The 19,434-nt window shown below is 37.9% G+C and overlaps 1 protein-coding gene across 3 annotated transcripts in view; it reads right to left on the reverse strand.

The window, feature by feature from the left end:
• The window catches only part of LOC307124675 (uncharacterized protein), a 45,631-nt gene that overhangs the window by 18,161 nt on the left and 8,036 nt on the right, over window positions 1-19,434 (reverse strand). The window contains exons 2-9 of one of the 3 annotated variants that reach the window (XM_079814056.1): window positions 17,564-18,114; window positions 15,289-15,403; window positions 14,924-14,970; window positions 14,717-14,833; window positions 14,377-14,424; window positions 3,881-4,006; window positions 3,612-3,773; window positions 709-830 (exon numbers count right to left, since the gene is read on the reverse strand). In XM_079814056.1, coding sequence (XP_079670182.1) covers window positions 709-830; window positions 3,612-3,773; window positions 3,881-4,006; window positions 14,377-14,424; window positions 14,717-14,833; window positions 14,924-14,970; window positions 15,289-15,403; window positions 17,564-18,073 — 1,247 coding nt within the window. In that variant the 5' untranslated portion in view covers window positions 18,074-18,114. The remainder of the gene's footprint in view (window positions 1-708; window positions 831-3,611; window positions 3,774-3,880; window positions 4,007-14,376; window positions 14,425-14,716; window positions 14,834-14,923; window positions 14,971-15,288; window positions 15,404-17,563; window positions 18,115-19,434) is intronic. The other 2 variants (XM_079814057.1, XM_079814058.1) reach the window with 2 other exon arrangements.

Genomic DNA, 19,434 nt, shown 5'->3' on the forward strand with positions numbered 1-19,434 from the left:
CAGTTAGAGAATAGACACTACAATTAAAAACTGAACGTGTCTTTTCAATAAAGTGTGAGTGAGCCAGGTCACAGCACAAACGCAGCAGGAGTCAGATTTCATTCATCACGAGAGCGAAGAGCTGAGGTAAGAGCGGCAGTCATTCACGACGCGTGTCCAGTCTGGCGCGTTTTCAGATCATGCCTAAGGAAGCTTAACTCCCATAGGAATTCATTGAAAAGTTGAAACACACACTTTGCACCGCATCGCTCCGTTATGAATGCCCGAGCTGAGCGGCCGTACGCATTTACATTCTGTGAGTGAGATCTCTCCCCTATGGGCGGGTTGAAAACATGTGGAACAGCTCCTACTACTGGCTGTAGTCTCTAGCCTCTGGCCAAAAAATCCTCCGATGATGCAAAATTAAGATATTTGCGTCATCTGAGGATTTTTTCCAGAAATAAATGCATAATTCTCTCGTCTCAGGGGGATATGAGGGGGGAAAGTACGATAATTCGAATATACTACCGGGTTTCTACTGATACAAAGCTTAAGGCTAATCGCTGATGTAACCCTTTAAGCATCAGGGCCCACCAGGATGCTCACAATTATTTATTTATTTTTATCTTATTTACACAAACACATTGCAATGAAAATACACAGTTTTGGAAAGACACATTCAAAACAGACCTATAGCCGATAGGGCTCGGGATATCAGAAGTCACTTACTGCAGGCTGGTGATGTGGGACATGGCCACTTTGACATTTTTGCCTTGAATCCTCAGTGGGTTACTGTAGTAATATTTCACCATGATGTCGGCATCACGCCAGTCAACCATCTCTATCAAAGCCTGAACACACAGACACACAACAACAACAACAAAAGAACAGTGATGTGTTTGTATAAGTGCTGTCAAAATGAACACGTAAAATTAATTAAACGTGTTTAAAGGAACACTCCACTTTTTTTGAAAATAGGCTCATTTTCCAACTCCCCTAAAGTTAAACAGTTGAGTTTTATCGTTTTCGAATCCATTCAGCCGATCTCCGGGTCTGGTGGTAGCACTTTTAGCATAGCTTAGCATAGATCATTGAATCTGATTAGACCGCAAGCATCTCGCTCAAAAATGACCAAAGAGTTTCGATATTTTTCCTATTTAAAACTTGACGCTTCTGTAGTTGCGCTGCGTAATAACATCGAGCTGCTGCACCCATGGTACGGCAGGAAAGTTCCTTGATTATTACGCAGGAATGAGAGAATAGTTCCTAGATGGAGAGTATAGTTCTCTGCAACTTTTCATTTTCCGTCGGTCTTGGTACACATCGGCCCTCATTTATCAAAAGTGCGTACACCAAATTTCCAGTGTACACCTGGCGTACACCCAAAACCACGGTGACTTTGAGATTTATCAGTATAGACGTTGGCGTACGGCACGCTCAAATCCTACACCAGCTCAGGAGGTGGTGTATGCACGTTTTGAGCTGGTGCGAAAATGTGCAGAAAAACAATTCCTAACACCACAAAACGCACTAACAAAGATATGCTAGATTGTGACCCACTGTGAAAAAACAACAACAACAACAACAACTAAAGCCCTATTCGCACGGGATAAGTACGCTATTATCTGGGGACCTTGTGTGATTTAGAAATTACTCCCCCACATCTGAATTTTGCGTGGCGCATTCGCACAGGATAAACTGTGATTTTACTCGAATTTACTGACTTATCTCCTGGATATGATGTAAAGACTTGAAAATGTTTTTTCGTTATAGATATAGCTGTATGAAATTATAAACAGTCGTATCGATATCATTTTGATTGTTTTATAGTAATAAAAATAATTTCGTTCAGTAAGAGAACAGACGCAATTAAAAACGTAACTGAGCAATATAATAACAATATACGACGGAAGATTAAGTTTCAAAGCTAAATGTAAAAGCGCCCATTTAAGCGAGTTGTCATTGTCCTGTTCTGTTTTTGTGTTTTTCATTAAGAATAATATTAAACACACCATTCAAGCAATTTACTCCCAAATTGGTGCTCATTCTAAAGTGAAAGTATAATCCGCGCGGCCGCACGGAATTCATAACGGTGTGCATTATATGCAGCCTAGCTCCATTCTTCGTGAAAGATAAAGATAGAAATGCGCACAGGACACAAAAACCTTGCAAAAATTATATACGATCCGCCTAATCCCGGCCAAATCACAGATGCCGATTCGCACGGGACTAATGTTATCACATGACCTCGGTGTTTGGCGAAATATGGTAGGTCATTTGCGGGGGAATTTTTACTTTTTTATTTTTACTATTACAGACATGGCCGATTCACACGGGATTAAGATCACAGACGACCTCCGCAATTATTACAAATCACCAGAGGACCCCACATAATAGGCTACTAATCCTGTGCGAATAGGGATATAGTAGCCTAATTATAAACTTAAGTGTTTATTTTTGTGCAACATGGACTTCAATGTTTAATTTGTGTGACTTTACCAAAGCATTTGATTTGTAGGCATATGTATTCCTCCAGTTGCGAGCCTGTGCGCTTTACCTGACGTTGGTTAGGCCCGGCAGCTGCGCACAGACTGGGACTGAAAATAATTCAGACTGACAAAATAATAAAAATGACATTCTTCTTCTAAATAACAATAAGCGTCATTAATAATACAAATCATAATAATAAGAAGAAGAATCTTACAAATTGTCATGCAATTATTAATGTGAATGAATGGTACTCCACATCACATCATCATCGCTATTGTACACCCCAATACATGTGACGTGATACGAAATTAAATGCTAATTATTTCAAAACACGTGCTGTAAAATAATGAATTGTGATTGATTGTTCTCATCCAAACAGCTATTTAAACTGGATTTCCACCGTGCACCTTTTTGTGGGCGCCTTTAATCCCACTCTTTAAACTCCCAAATAAAACAATTTTGGGTTTTTTTTCCACTTCCCCGGTGATGGTCTCGATCTCCACGTCAGAGAAGTTTCGTTCTTTGCCGTCTTCCGTGTGTCCATGGCGTAAAATGAGGGCGTGGGGGAGGCAGAGACTTGAATATATAGGGGCATGTTATTCTAATGACGATCGTTTTCAGCCGCGGCATTTATCAAGAGCAGGTTTTGCGTACACCTGAATTTCAGAGGTGCGCACAGCTTCATAAATCAGGCGGTGAGAGGAGTGTAAGCATTATCTTACGCCAACATATACGCCCGTTTCTACACAAGAATGATAAATGAGGGCCATTGTAACTACAGAAGAGTCAAGTTTTAAATAGGAAAATATATAAACTCTTTGGTCATTTCTTGAGTGAGATGCTAACGGTCTAATCAGATTCAATGTTCTATGCTAAGCTATGCTAAAAGTGGAGATCGGCTGAATGGATTCGAAAACGGTAAAACTGAACTGTTTAACTCTTTTCAAAAATAGTGGCGTGTTCCTTTAACACTTTACAATTAATTTCTTCAATATGACAGTATAATCTATCTGTGAAGGTTCAATATATATCTCACAGCCATATATTTGTACTTTCAAAGAGAGCACAGCATTCATTACAGTAGTCTCTTGAGGTTATATAAATCAGCTGACATCACAAGTTCTTTAGGATGTTAATCTTACCTTACACTCTGTGAACTTTGACTGCCACACCTCACCAAACATGGCTGCAAGCTCCAGTACCTCATCCTCAACGCCCTCGCCAAGAGGCAAACGCGAAAAACAAACCACAGAAGGTGAACGTTTTGTTCTTTTTTGTGAAGGCTCATCAAACTTGGGTGGTGCCTGTCATTCAGAAATATGCTACTGTTTAGGAAATCCATGATAAATGATAGAATTTTAAACAGTGTGAAACGAAGCGTTTATATGCGATTTGTGGGCTTCCTACTCACATGAATGCCTTCCACTGTTGGTGATAAGTAGAGGATGACTCGGCTCTCCTTGACGAAGGCTGGTTTCAACTGGAAGTGACTGACCATATTCTGAGCTTCCTTGTGAGAGCTAAACTCCAAAAAACCCTGTTACCAAGCAAACAATATTAATGCACCTTTAACACCCATAAAAACACCCATTAAGACATGTTTCATAGGTGAGTATGAGTGTGACTGATTTCTGGAACACAACATGAAGATTTGGAAAAATATGACAATATTTTTGATGAACTAATCCTTTACAGTGTCATGAAACCCTGAGTTATGCGTGTTAAACATCATAGAAGACAATGGGTCTCCTCAAGGCTGGACTGGGGCTATAATTGGCCCCTGGACAAATCCAGGCCATGCAGCCATGACCATGAATGTTTTTGCAAGGGTTAGGGCCTTAAATTAAACATAAATGAGTAAACAGGACTAGGACAGGTATAAATAATGATAGATATTATTGAATTTACTGCAAATTCAGTTAACAAACTTAATATTGCACTTTTGTCACATAGAAATGCACTTGACAGTAAAGCACTGATTTTGAGCTCGGATGCCGTAGAGTAAATGTACAGCTTTTAAATTCTGTCATCATTTATCATCATGTCGTTCCAAACCTGTATGACTCTCTCTCTCTTCTGTGAAACACAAAAGATATTTTGAAGAATGTTGGCAATCAAATCATTTTGGTTCTATTGTATGGACAAAAAAAACCGTAATGACTCAAATTATTTTCTTTTATGTTCCACAGAAAGAAAGTCATTCAGGATTGGAATGACATTAGGGAGAGTAAACGATGACATTTTGGGTTGAACTATCCCTTTAAAAACCATATCATTTGTAAAGAGTTTAAACCCAATTTATGTAAGATACTTATATCAATCTCTCTTGAGGCTCTCACTGAATGAACAATTTACTTCAATCAAAATTCTATTAACTATTAAAAAGTTAATGTATAAAAAAATATATTTCAAATATATTTCAAATATACATCAAATATATTTAAAGACAAAAAGCTTTGTCCTTAATTCATGGGATCCAGGCTTTAAAGCAATTTCCCATGGTTCCACAGAATCCAGAGTTTAACTGTAAGATCATGGTAGACACAGGTAAAACCATGCTCATTACAATGGGAATATGGTTTCTAAAATAAATAAATAATAATAAACTATAGAATTTGTAATAATGTTGTAAACATGTAGAAAATACAAAACAGCCTTATTTATATTCTGCAATATTTAATGTAATAATAGCAAAAATGTTAATAAATACATTTCTGCCAAAACACCATCTTTTAATAAATAATAAATCATCATATTAGAATGATTTCTGAAGGATCATGTGATGCTGAAGCCTGGAGTAATGGCTGATAAAAATTCAGCTTTGCATCACAGAAATAAATTATATTATAAATGTATAAACAAAATAATAAATAAATTATATTATAAATGTATAAACAAAATAATAAATAAATTATATATAAATAGCATATTTATATTATTTTAATAAATATATTAAAATAGAAAACCATTTATTTTCAATTGTAATAATATTTCACAATATTACAGTTTTTTCTGTATTTTTGATCAAATAAATGCAGGCTTGATGAGCATAAGAGACTTCTTACAAAAACATAAAAAATAGTAATGTTTTCAAACTTGTGACCGGTACTGTATGTGTATTGTGTTGTGAGTAATAGTAAATGCGTGCATTTGTGGGAAGTCAATGAGTGTGAAATAAATCTGTCTGAATCAGAAGCCATATTGTTGTGTTGTCGCTCTCCCCTCCACTCCACAGCTAACCACGCCCACTTTTGTCGAATCTTTTTAAACAGTCGAGAAATGACTGGTGCTGAAACAAGGGGTTTCATGACCCTTAAAAAAAATCACTGCAATAAAATTGTGTTAAAGAGTAAAGATTAAGGTCCGTTCACAGAAACGGGCAATATTAAGCCGCGTTTCCACCGCAGGAACTTTCCCCCGGAACTAGGAACTTTGGGGGGGAACTCGGTGTGTTTCGACCGCAGGAACCAGGGTCTAAATGAAGTTCCGGGTAAAAATTTCCCCCTCCAAACGGCCCTGCTTGCGAAGTGGTACTTTTCAAAAGTTCTGGAACTTTCGGGGGTGGGACTTGGGCACTGAACATGCTGATTGGTTGAGCTCTCGCAGCATTTTTTTCCCACCGCCATTTTTACAAGTCTTTTGCGAGGTGGGTTCTGCGTTCAGTAAATATTTTCTTTGCAACAATGGAGTTCAACAAAAAATTCGACCGATGGACCTACGACGAGGTTCAGGCTTTATTGAGCATATATGCGGAGGAGGACATCCAGCGGGAACTGGAAACGGCGACCCGCAATGAAAAGGTATAACGTTACCTGAAGATATCGACTCGGTTCCAGTCACACTGGAAAACAGTGCAGAGAGAAGTTAAAGAAATTAAGGCAAGATTACAAGAAATTAAAGGATAACAACCGGAGCGGTTCCGACCGGCGTATCAACAAGTGGTATGACCGCCTGGACGCGTTGTTGGGACACAGACGACGTCCTTTTCTGGTGCAGCGGTAACGAAAGACTCGGCTAGTGCGTTGTTGGAAACCATCCCGGAATCCGAGTGGGTTGAAGGTAAATATCTCATCTTGGTATCATCTATTAAACTCGTTGCAGTGTAACGTTGCAGTAACTTTTTTCAACGTGCTTTTCCAGACGTAATGAGTGGCCCTGATGAATTGCAGGCAACGGAGACCAGCGTGTTTTCCCCCGCGGTCAACAGTACGTTAGCCCTCGTCCTGTGTCTCCTGCCGAAACACACACACGCCAGAGGTATAAAGCTGACAAAATGTGCATATATTTTAAAACTGATGTGTAATCCTTAATGGTTTTGAGTAGTTTTGTTGTTTTTAATTGTAAACTTACATTGCCAATGATAGAAATTGCACACTGGGCATTGTTCAAGCTGGGCAAGCAATTGTTCATTATTTGTAGTGAAAACACTAAATAATTAATTGATGGTTTCTATTGTTTCATGGTTGCCTTGTGTATTAATTTCCATGTGTTTCTGTGCAATTTTTCTACTTAGGGAAAAGGAAAGGGTCTGTGACTTTTCTTGATGCACTGAGGGACATGGAGGATGCTAACCGGGCCGTCCTGCAGCATGGACAAGAACAGCGTGACCAATATATTCAGCTGTTACTGGAGAGCCAGGCCGAGGAGAGAGAGATGAGGAGGCAAGAGCTGGCATTCCACCAGTCAGAATGGAAGAGAGCAGAGGGACTTTCAGACCGGTTTCTGTCTGTTCTTGGACCGTTTGTCCAGTCGTTCAAGAAGTAGCCACAATGACCAGCCGCTTGAATAAAGCATTTGCACTACCACATTTGTACTTTATATATTGTACGTGTTGGCACAGCTCTTGGACAGGTTACTGAAAAATACACTTTTTTTATATTGTTGTTTTCACATTTTATAATTTCATTTTATTGTTCTAGTAATTTATTTGTCTTTGCACACTTTTATTTTAATTTTGTAAGAACTAATCTGTCTAAAATAAAGTCAAATGTGTAAAATGTCACTGTGTCTTTTTAATTTCCACATTCTAACTATATAACCACTTTCTAATTGTATTCATATAGTGTTGGAAGCAAATAAAAGGGCTGCTGCTCGCAAGTCTTTCTGAATATGCACATAAACATATCTAGAAAACCCAAATATTATATTTTTAAATGTATAACTATGTGAATGTAGTATAATAACTTATAACCACAACTTAAGTGAAGCCATATGTGTGGTCCTGCTTCATTTCAAATTTGAGGAAGAAGTCTCTAAAATTATGCATTTAATGAAGCATATTGTAATACTAGTCATGTGATTTTTTTTTTTTAGTGAATGCTAAGAGATGTTATTGTGATAAAAAATAAATACTTGCAGTCTAGTACCTAATCTTTCAACCGCTTAATTCAGTCTATTGTTTTCATTCAATTAACTTTTCACACATCTGTCATGAATGACTTTAACCTCATTATCCTTTTATAGAAAATCTTTTGTTTTGGAATTGAGCACATTCAGATTTTGGATTGCCCATCATCCCATTTTGCATTAAAATGGTCAAACCAGGTGAAAGTGCGCGTTTAAATAAGCAGTGTTGGTAATGTACATAATCAGCAAAAGCAGCGCTGCTTGCATCTCCTCCACTTGTTATTGTTGCAGACAGTATCGCGCAAAAGTGATTCATGTCTGTCGGTGACTGGGAGGAGCAGTCGCGCACATTCCCACGTCACCGGGCTAATTTGCCTAATCTTCCTGGTACTTTAGACCGCGGTGGAAACGCAGAAAGTAACAGGTCTGGGGGAGAAAAAGTTCCTGGGAAAAAAGTTCCTGGTACAAATAGTTCCGGGTAATTTCGGTGGAAACGCGGCTTTACAGGACACATGTATACATCAAGCCTAGAAATCTAGATGTTCCCTAACGACAGCAAATATAATATTGCAGCCAGGGCGTCTAGCAACTCTCCATTGGCTTGCAAGCTGGAAAAAACAAACTCTGGTCAGGCCAATCACATCGTGTATAGAGTCGGTGGGCGGGCTTAACATAATGACGACAGAGTTGCAGCGGTTCCGCGTGCTACTTGAAAACATAGAAGCTGGCGAACAGCGGCCTTTCGAATCGGCTTTGGCTGCGACTCTGGAAGACTTGGAGTTAAGCTTTTCTTTGAGAAAAAAACGGCACTGAAGTCATTCTTAAGAAAGGAAGATGTGTTCAGAGTACGGCGAAAGTTTAATCTATCATCTAGCTCCGCTTCACCTTCTTCGTTGCTCTGGTTGGTTGTAGCTAGGCCTGTCGCGACTGGTCGAAACAATCGACTGAGTCGACGTTGTTAATTAGTCGACATCAATATTTTTAGTCGACTGGGTAAAGTTGGGTACGATATGAAATTGTATTAGTACCGGTACTTTAAAAATGACAGCACTCTAATAAGCGCAGTACTTCTTAATTTGCGTTGATGTGTGACAGCAGGAGTGAGGACATGTGTGTGAGCTCTTCTACCACCGTTCACTAAATAATGGAAGCAGAACAGTCAAATATATATGTATATAGTGCGGGCGGCCGGGATGTGCTCATGCTGCCGGACTCTGACCTGAAGCACGCGCAGCCACGCACACGCCTTAGACTCAGACAGATCACAACGCCAGTTTCGCAGATTATTGGGTTTTAATGGTCAAAAATATGTAAAAATGCACGTCCTGGCGAGTATTCGGGTAAACACAGTCGGATATGTCTTTAGTGAACGTATACAGAGTTGAATGAGAAATCGGGTGTTACAATGAATTTGGTCCGTGCAAAAGTAAGCATAGTGAATGAATAGTACAAACAATGATTAATAAGTTCTGTCATATTATTCAATTACTTTTACAGTTTTTTTGCCATGGTATCGATTCAGTATCGGTACTGAGGTATTTTAGTCTGGTATCGTATCAAAGCCATAATGTTGGTATCGTGACAACACCATTCTATTTAAAAAGTATTTGCTGATATTCTCTTTTTTTTTTGTTATGTTGGTTTACAAATTTGTACCTTTTTACATTTTTACTCTTTTAGTTTTACATTTTGTCAAGGGCTTGCTATCATTTATACTTTTTTATAGTACACTACTGAAGGCCAAAGTTGCAAGTTAAATTAAATGTTTTTAAGTCAAATTGTTGAAAATTATTGTGATAAATTAGTCGATAAATTAATCGATTAATTAGTCGATAGATGAATCGATATAAAAATAGTTGTTAGTGGCAGCCCTAGTTGTAGAGCTATCCTATTGCGTGCAGAGGGAATTTGAAAGACAACCGTTTATCCCGCCCCTCGGATTGAGCCCTGTCAACCGTGTGTTCCCAGACCCAACATCTTGATGTGGGTCTGGTTTGTCAGGCTAGTAAACGTCTACAGCTCAATCACAATACAATAAAGCAATAGTGAGCAGAACGTTTTTTTTTTTTTTTTTTTTTGCTAGGGTTAGGGCCTTAAATTAAAAATAAATGAGTAAACAGGACTAGGACAGGTATAAATAATGATAGATATTATTGAATTTACTGCAAATTCAGTTAACAAACTTAATATTGCACTTTTGTCACATAGAAATGCACTTGACAGTAAAGCACTGATTTTGAGCTCGGATGCCGTAGAGTAAATGTACAGCTTTTAAATTCTGTCATCATTTATCATCATGTCGTTCCAAACCTGTATGACTCTCTCTCTCTTCTGTGAAACACAAAAGATATTTTGGTAACCAAACCATTTTGGTTCCACTTGACTTCTATTGTATGGACAAAAAAACCTGACAACTCAAAATTATTTTCTTTTATGTTCCACAGAAAGAAAGTCATTCAGGAATGGAATGACATTAGGGAGAGTAAACGATGACATTTTGGGTTAAACTATCCCCATCAAAACAATAACATTTGTAAAGAGTTTAAACCCAATTTATGTAAGATACTTATATCGATCTTTCTTGAGGCTTTCACTGAATGAACAATTTACTTCAAATAAAATGCCTTAACTATTAAAAAGTTCATAAAATATATTTAAAGACAAAAAGCTTTGTCCTTAATTCATGGGATCCAGGCTTTAAAGCCATTTCCCATGGTTCCACAGAATCCAGAGTTTAACTGTTAGATCACGGTAGACACAGGTAAAACCATCAGAGTTCTTGCAGGTTTCAGTAAGTCTAATTTAAATTGACCTTTTTAAGACATTAAGACCATAAAGATTGAAATTTAAGACCTATACGACGCATTACCAAAATTATTTAAATCAAAGAAATAAAAAATAAAAAAATGTATTTCAATGAATTCAGTCATTGAAAAAGACTTAATTTAATTTACAGATAAAGCAATGACATTAGTAACCCTCCACAGCCAACAACGTGCCAAATGCCCAAAACCTTAGGCCCAAAATGAAAATAGGCTAAAACAAACTCGCCATCAAATAGAATAGATATAGACAAAACAGTATATTAATAGCCTAATAGAGATTGAACAGGCTACTCCAAACTAGGGATGCACGATTCGGGGAAGATATCTAATTGCGATTATTCTGGTTAAAATGTAATAATAATAACAGCATTTATATTTTACAGAAAACTTATTTTACAAAAAAACTGCTGGGTTACCTGTTAATATGCAGACAGCCTACCTATGACTAAAAATTTATTGTAAAAAAGAAAATATAAATGAAATTCTGTGCTTTTTATCTGTGATATCAATTTCTTAAAGTCTAATTTCTATGAGCCTCTTATGCATCCACTGTGGGGAAAAAACTGTACATTGGAGAAAAACATGGATTGTCATATCAATTTATTTAGAGAGAAGTATTATTTTTCTTATTTGTTACCCAAACGTTTCATTCATACTGGAAGCCAGAGGGCACCCTTGAGCAGAAACTCCACATTTGTCTCAGAAAAGTAATCGTTAGCCCCAATGTGAAGCTAGCGATGTAGGATAAACAGAAGATAGAAACGCTTTGACTGATGAAACGAAGACAACAAACACGACTGCATCAAGATACGGTGTACTTGAGTTCTTCAAGCCTTCACTATTTTCATAATAATAAGGTATGCAGTGCTGATTGAGTGCAGACTTCATCACTGTATAGAATAATAGAAAACAATGCATGTCTGCCTCATTCTGTCCCACAAAATACAACGTTATTAAACGTAGACATATTTTGCGGGCAGGTAATTGCCTTTATCACGGGATTTGTAGTTTTATCACCGCATACGTGTACCAACACCAATATCCCCCAGAAAGAACTACAACACACCGAACGAACGCTCTGAGGGCAGCATAGCAAAGACTATAGAGCTTCGCTTTGTAGTCTACGATTCAACACTTTTTTGCTACTGTGTAACGTTAATAACTTTCTGCGGGCAGCGTTTGAACAAGGATAAAACCTTCTTTTTTTTTTGACCTAACTGAATGAAATTTAAGACCTCGGATGAAAATCTGGCCATTTTTAAGACATTTTAAGGCCTTAAATTAAAAAAAAATTATTTTAGACTATTTAAGACCCCGCGGGAACCCTGAACCATGCTCATTACCGTGGGTATATGGTTTATAAAATAAATAAATAATAATAAACTATAGAATTTGTAATAAAAATGTTGCATAAATGATGTCTCTTACTGAAATGTGTATTGAAAGCGTGCATTTGTGAGAAACTCAATGAGTGTGAAATAAATCTGTCTGCATCAGAAGCCATATTGTTGTGCTGTCGCTCTCCTCTCCCCTCCACTCCACAGCTAACCACGCCCACTTTTGTAGAATCTTTTAAAACTGGCGAGAAATGACTGGTGCTGAAACAGGGGGTTTCATGACCCTTAAAAAAAATCACTGCAATAAAATTGTGTTAAAGAGAGAAGATTAAGGTCTGTTCACAGTAGGGGTGTCGCGATATACCTTTATTGACAATAACCGTGATATTGAAAGCACAAAATATCGATATAGTGTTAATTAAGGGTGTGACAATATATCACGATAACCGTAATATTTTAATTGAATAGTACACATATGATAATATGACCCCGTAATGTAAATAACCCAGTGGCAGCACCTGGTTGACGTCCCAAAGTACAATAGGTGGTGGTATTTCACCTTAACGCTGCCATCTGTCATAAAGTAGAAGACGCAGCGCGTGCAGCTGCTTTTTTGGTTTTATTGAAAATGACTTGTCGCAAAAAGGGCCAAAACCACCAACGTGTTGTGTTCACCCACCTTCACATCAATCATCCTGTGGATTTCGCCACTATACAGAGAGCAAGTTGCAATTATTTTGCTATGTGGTTAGTCCTGAAATGGGAAATGTTACATTAACTGCTGTCAACTGCTGACGCATTTCTGTTTTGTCATTTTTACATCCCTTACGGCTTTTAGTCAAAAGTGTGCTCATTTGGATAAAAACGTATGGATGTTTACTTCAAATATATTTCGAAAGGAATTTTTATCCAAAATAGGGGCGATGTGAGCATTATGTTGTGCTAAACTCTCGTCCTCGCGCAGAATGTCTACAAGTGAGACCCATAGATGTATTCAACTTTAGAAAATCCCTAATATGCTCAATCACAATACAATAAAGCAATAGTGAGCGAAACAGTGTTTTTTTTTTTTTTGCTAGGGTTAGGGCCTTACAGTAAAAATAAATGAGTAAACAGGACTAGGACAGGGACAAATAATGATAGATATTATTGAATTTACTGCAAATTCAGTTAACAAACTTAATATTGTACTTTTGTCACATAGAAATGCACTCGACAGTAAAAGCACTGATTTTGAGCTTGGATGCCGTAGAGTAAATGTACAGCTTTTAAATTCTGTCATCATTTATCATCATGTCGTTCCAAACCTGTATGACTCTCTCTCTCTTCTGTGAAACACAAAAGATATTTTGAAGAATGTTGGCAACCAAACCATTTTGGTTCCACTTGACTTCTATTGTATGAACAAAAAAAACTGATGACTTATATTATTTCCTTTTATGTTCCACAGAACGAAAATCATTCCGGTTTGGGAATTTTGGGTTAAACCAAATGTATGTAAGATACTGATATCTATCTTTCTTGAGGCTCTCATTGAATGAACAATTTACTTCAATTAAAATTCATTAACTAACTACTTTCAACAAAAATGAAGGAAATAAAGTGCCTAACGAAACGTTTAATAATAATAAAAGCATTTATTGGGTAGGATTATGGGTCGATGTAGGGAGGGCTTTTATTGTCCTATTAAGGTGGCATCCATTTAATACTTTTAATAAATATGATCATTTACACTCTGTTATTATTGCATCCTGTACAACATATATGTATCTGTCAAAAAAATAAAGTATAAATTGCATGTAATTACTATTTACAGTAAAAGTAGCAGTTCTTTGCAATGTGTAAATAGTAATTACATGCAATTTATACTTTATTTTTTTATAAACAATAAAAGCCCTCCCTACACCGAATATATCACTATCTACACTTAGTGTGCTATTTTCACTTAGTAAATAGCATCTACAGCTATTTGCACTTAGTGTAAATATCATCTATCGCTAAGAAAATGTTATTTTCACTTAGTGTCAATAGAATCTTGTTGCTATTAACACGGTGTTGTCACATGTCTGTCTTGTCCTGTGTAGCACATGTGGTGTGTTTGTCATGTTTTGGTATGATGCCATGTCTCTGGTCTCTTGTCAACCCCGCCCATCTTGTTATCTGGTTATTGATTAATTGGCCCCACCTGTTCTCCCTCTTCACCTGCCTAACTTGTTACCCTTTATAGTCTCCTCGTGTCTACAGTCCTGTGCTGGATCGTTGTCTTATGTCGTCCGTTCCCCGTCGTGCTACATGTCCTGCTCCTGGTGTTTATGGTATTTCTGGTTTGGTCCCCCCCCCCCCCCCCCCCCTCGTGGGTGTTCATTTGTGTTTGTTTTATTTTATTGTTAATAAATCACCTTAACTTTCCTGCACTTGAGTCCTCGCTCCTTTTCTCCCAACCGTCCCTGACAGGTGTAAATAACATCTATCACTATTTGCACAGTGTAAATAGCAATTATCGATAAGAAATTATTCACTGTAATAAAATTGTGTTAAAGAGTAAATAGAAATTATAGAAAGAGTTAAGGTCCGTTCACAGAAACAGTCACTATTACAGGACACATGTAAACGTCTACAGCTCAACAACAATACAATAAAGCAATAGTGAGCAAAAGAATGTTGCTGGCAAGTTGTCATGAAATTACAAAACGGTTCATCATTGCGTATAAACCTAGAATGTCTTTCTGGTGTTTTTACCTTTGCTGGGAACACTAGGTGCTTCACAATTGTGCCGAATGGTTTGCCAAGCACTAAAAGCTCCTCCACGGTCACAGCGCCCATAGGAAACTTGGCAACGACCACTCTTGTTTTGGGCTGAGGATAATATAGTAACAAAAAAAATTTAGATTTGACTGCATAAGTAATAGAAATGAACATAAAACAGTATTACATCAATAAATTTACCTTAGGAGGGTATAGACGGTCTGATGTGGAGGTCATGAACTGATCCCCTTAAAGAGGAAGAACAATTTATCATCACTATATGCTGTTATAAATATTATACAGTACCCTATGTAAGTATTAAAATTAATGACATGTCTTTCATTACAATTTTAAGGCCCCATGAAATGGCTTGATGAGCCAGTTTTCTTTCATGTGATAATGTATTTCCTATTGAAACACGAAGTTGCGGGGCAAGACACTGAAGGGCTTGACTTTTATAAGTAAGCCAATAGGTTTTAGCTTAAGTCACAAAAAATATTCTCTTTCTTTGTGGAAGCAACATGAGCAATTGTGTCATTTATTTGTGTGAAAGGGATGTTCCTTACATACGACAGGGTCAGAGCTGTAGGATCTTTTTTTCGAGAGTAGAAATGAGCGAGAGCTTCGTGGAGAGAACTCGTGTGATTTGTGGCGGAAACCTGATAGATGATCGTTCCATGTCTGAAAGTCAAAAGAGCACTTGATTAAATGCATACAATTATTATGATATGACAGATTATGATCATTTCAAATCAGTTGTAAAACACATTGTTGCCAAAAATAAATTTAAAAAATCAAATCAAATACTAGTCTAGCATATATATTTTTATGGTTGACTTTGCAAGAGGTGGACAGAATGATCAAAATTGTACATAGTTGTATGAGTATGCATTTTGGATATTCCAGTAAACCCTAAATACCGTAATACTTCAGTATCATAAGGTTGATCCCATTTGATTATTTTCTCTTCTCATTTGAACTTGTTGGACGCAAACTCAAAGCTGGGTCAAAAAACTCTTAAATTTCAGATTGGATCATTCACATCGGAAGCCTTAAAATAGCCATAAACAATAAATCTTTATTGAGGCCCCACCATACGATATTATTACGATGCTTAAGCCACGGTACAATATTATTGCAATTTTAAGCATTTTGTGTTATGCTGAGTATTGTGATTTAATATATTGATTTTTTTTTTTTTTTATTAAATAAAATTAATTTATCAAATTAAATGTATTACTTTATAACATTTTACTTTTGCAAATGTCCCCAAAGGTAAATTGTCCACATATATTTTCCATCTAATAAGATAAAGTTCTCAGTCTGTTCATTTCACATCTTCATATCCATCTCTCGTCCCTTCTTTGTTCAATATTTTTCTTGTATTTTAGACACTGGTTTTGAAAGTACATTTGAAAGTAAACACTCTCCATAGTAAAATGATACTGTAAATGTCGTTGACGTAATAATCAATGCACACTATGCTGTAATGTTTACCAATAATTACTGAAAATACCTGTATAGTGAAGCTGTTGTCTATCCGCTTAAAGCCATTCAAATGTATTGACAGCGCTGGTTTGTTTAGAGCTATTGAGAGCTCCATGAACCACGTGACCGCGCGCACACCGCCAGATGAGAGCATGTCGCAACTGTGTTTTTCAACGGCTCTGGCTTTAACTGAGGCACTATAGCCATCTGTTATGCCACATTAAGTGCGCTAAAACTATATTTATTGTTTCAATTTCATATTTAAACGAACAACATTTGAAAGCTGAGACTGTTTCAAATCAAAAACAGGGTTGGCCTAGCCTGGATGCCAGCCGAACTTAGCCCCGCCCACAACATTTGAGCTCGGGCAGTTCGGTCTGGACTTGATCCGTAGAGGAGTAATTATGCCCAAACAGAAACTGTTCGAAATTATCAGGGCGGGCTTTAGACGATGATGGACAGATGATAAACAGTAACGTAATCATCCACGTCATCAAAGGCGCTTGGGTTGAATTTGTTCTAATCCTAAACGGAGAACTTGTTCGTATATGCATTCACCTTTACTATTTCTCTCAGAAATGATGATCGTGTTGATAAGTACTCTGTGTATCCTTAAAATCTTTTTTTACAACACCGGCAAAGATCGTTTACACTCATCTTTTTCTTCTAACGTTACTTATTCCAGCGTGCGTGCAGACAGGGTTGCCAAGTTTTTGGTAAAATATGTGTTATTTTGGCAGGGCTGCTTGCTAAAATTCGCATTTCTGGGGTCGCGTCAATCCGCGGACATGGAAAACAACCCGTGGACTTGGCAACACAGTGCAGTTGAGTTCTGTTGACATATGACAACTAACGTTATGCGTCGCTCCGTTGTTCTGATTGGTTGTAGGTCTATCCAACTGAGGTCTTTCCTGGTTCGGAGCAGTATCAGACTCATATTCTGACTAGAATTGAGTATGACGACGTCAGGCTAGGGTTGGCCAATTTGCCGTGAGATTTACTTGGGCAGACTGAGTGTGTGTCTCACACCTAATGTGTGAGAGTAGGCAACCCTGATTTAGCGTCGTCCACTTGTGATCAAATCGACCAAAAAACATCTTAATACCAGGGTTAAACAGGGCCTTGGAGGAATCTTGCCTCTGGGAAAGGATCGATAAGAAAGATGAGAGCAGTAAAATGTAAATGTAAGAAACAAATGGGCTAATTTCCTTATGGAGGGCACTGTATAGTGTGATTTTCTAACCTATTCTGGGTGTTTTTGTTGGAATTATTTACTTTGTTTCATCGTGGCACTCTCATATGTTTATAAGCACATTAATATTATCTCTTTTTTTTCCAATTTTTACTACTTACCTTAATGGAATTCAGCATACACTTGCAAAGAGAGCATTGGTGTGGGAAAACCGTTGGGGTGTCTTCAAACTCCACAGCCACATGATCCCCACTTTTTATTTCTCTAGATGACTTCCTGTATTTCAAGTCCTTTCTTCCCCCTGTATTGCTCTCGAACTTCCTAGGACCCTCCCCTTTGCCGTGATGCTCATGGCTCCCAGAGCGCCGCGCTGAGCTGGAAGTCAAGGGGCTTTTGCCTTTGTCACTGCTGCAATGCTCGGGAGTACTCAGCTTGTCCTGGGACTTGCCTCTGTGTTCAGTTTCTGTGGTAGACGGCGTTTTATTGGCTCTTTTCGCTTTGAGCTGTATAATTAGATCAGGGAGGGTCTCTACGCTGATTTCACTTTCTGGAATCTGAGCGAGTGCATCCACATCTTCTGATGACAGGCCGAGTGCCGCATACAGGCTCTGCGAGCCTACAGGCTCGGCTTCTCTTGTGTTTTCACTGGCTCCAGCTTCTAACTCATCCATCGTCAAGCCTTTACAGACAGTAAAGGGAGTCAAGCAGTCATCTGAGATTTCACAGTCAGAAATGAAAAGGGAAATCAATGAAGTTAGATTATGCATGCAATAAACAACTGTTTTCACAAATTGAGCAGATGAAATGACAAGCTTTTTTTTATCTGCTATTCATAGTTTTCAGCCACGTGGAGCCCTGGAGCCTCATTTATAAACGTTGCGTACGCACAAAAGAAGGCGTACGCCGCTCTCTACGCAATAATTGGTATTTATAAAAAGCAAACTTGACGGGAAAATGTGCGGTCCTTCACGCAAGCTCTGACCCAGGCGTACGCACAAAAACGGGTGAAATGAGAAATGGCGACACCGTCGGCAGATGGAAGAAACACGTGAAAGTGTGTGAAACTGTAGACCGTTGTGTAAAAGAAATGGCAATACTGCCTCTCATAAATAACAAGAAGACTTCACAAAGCAAGTCTTACGTAATCGATCAAACGGGTGTTCGTGTAGGCTGTTAATTGTACAATTAACAGCCTACACGAACACCCGTTTGATCGATCTGCAGTGTAAAACAAACAAAATCAAACGAAAATTACAACAGATGCAAATTAACCCATATTTGCAAAAAGAAAAGTGAAATATGTTCTGCAATAATATTGGCATGTTATGCAATTCATCCTCATAAATAATATGGTAAACAGAACGAAATAATGTGCAAAACTGATATTCTCGTCAATGTGTCCGTCTGGCGGAGCAGATAGGCTATAGATTCAAGACAGATAGATAGATAATTAGGGAGATATATAGATAAATAGATAGATTGATGTATTCATTGTCCACTGGGGAAAGTTGTTTTCATAGTAAAAATGTCTTCATCAGCTACGGAATCATGGTATTCATGCATATGCCTTTAGTTTGTTTTATTTTTGATAAAATAACGTGTCTCAACCATTCAGAAAGCTGCAAGACTTTCCATTTGCACTGAACTAAAGCCTATTTCCCATTTCCACGTAGATTATAACCGACATCTGTAGCTTGTCAGATGCAATTAAATGGATGGAAATAAAATGCCCCATCACAATGCATAATGACGCACAATGGCTGATATTGCGCTCTTAGAAGATGTCGCAAATGGAAGGAGTCGGAGTGAACGCATCTTCAGACAGCAAGAAGACTTGCTGGCAAACGAGGACACACTCAGGCGATGGTGCGCTAGACGCTTTTTTGCCTCGACTTTGATGTCCGACCATTTCTTTTTTATTTCGGCCACGGTCCGAGGTTGTGAGGCTACAGCATTTACGGCGTCTGCAACCTTTTGCCACTCAAGTGCCTTTTTGGCATTAGTAGCCTAATGCCCACACTGTGCCCTCCAA

This window comes from Gobio gobio (genome assembly GCF_949357685.1).
Source record: "Gobio gobio genome assembly, chromosome: 4".
Taxonomy (NCBI): Eukaryota; Metazoa; Chordata; class Actinopteri; order Cypriniformes; family Gobionidae; genus Gobio; species Gobio gobio.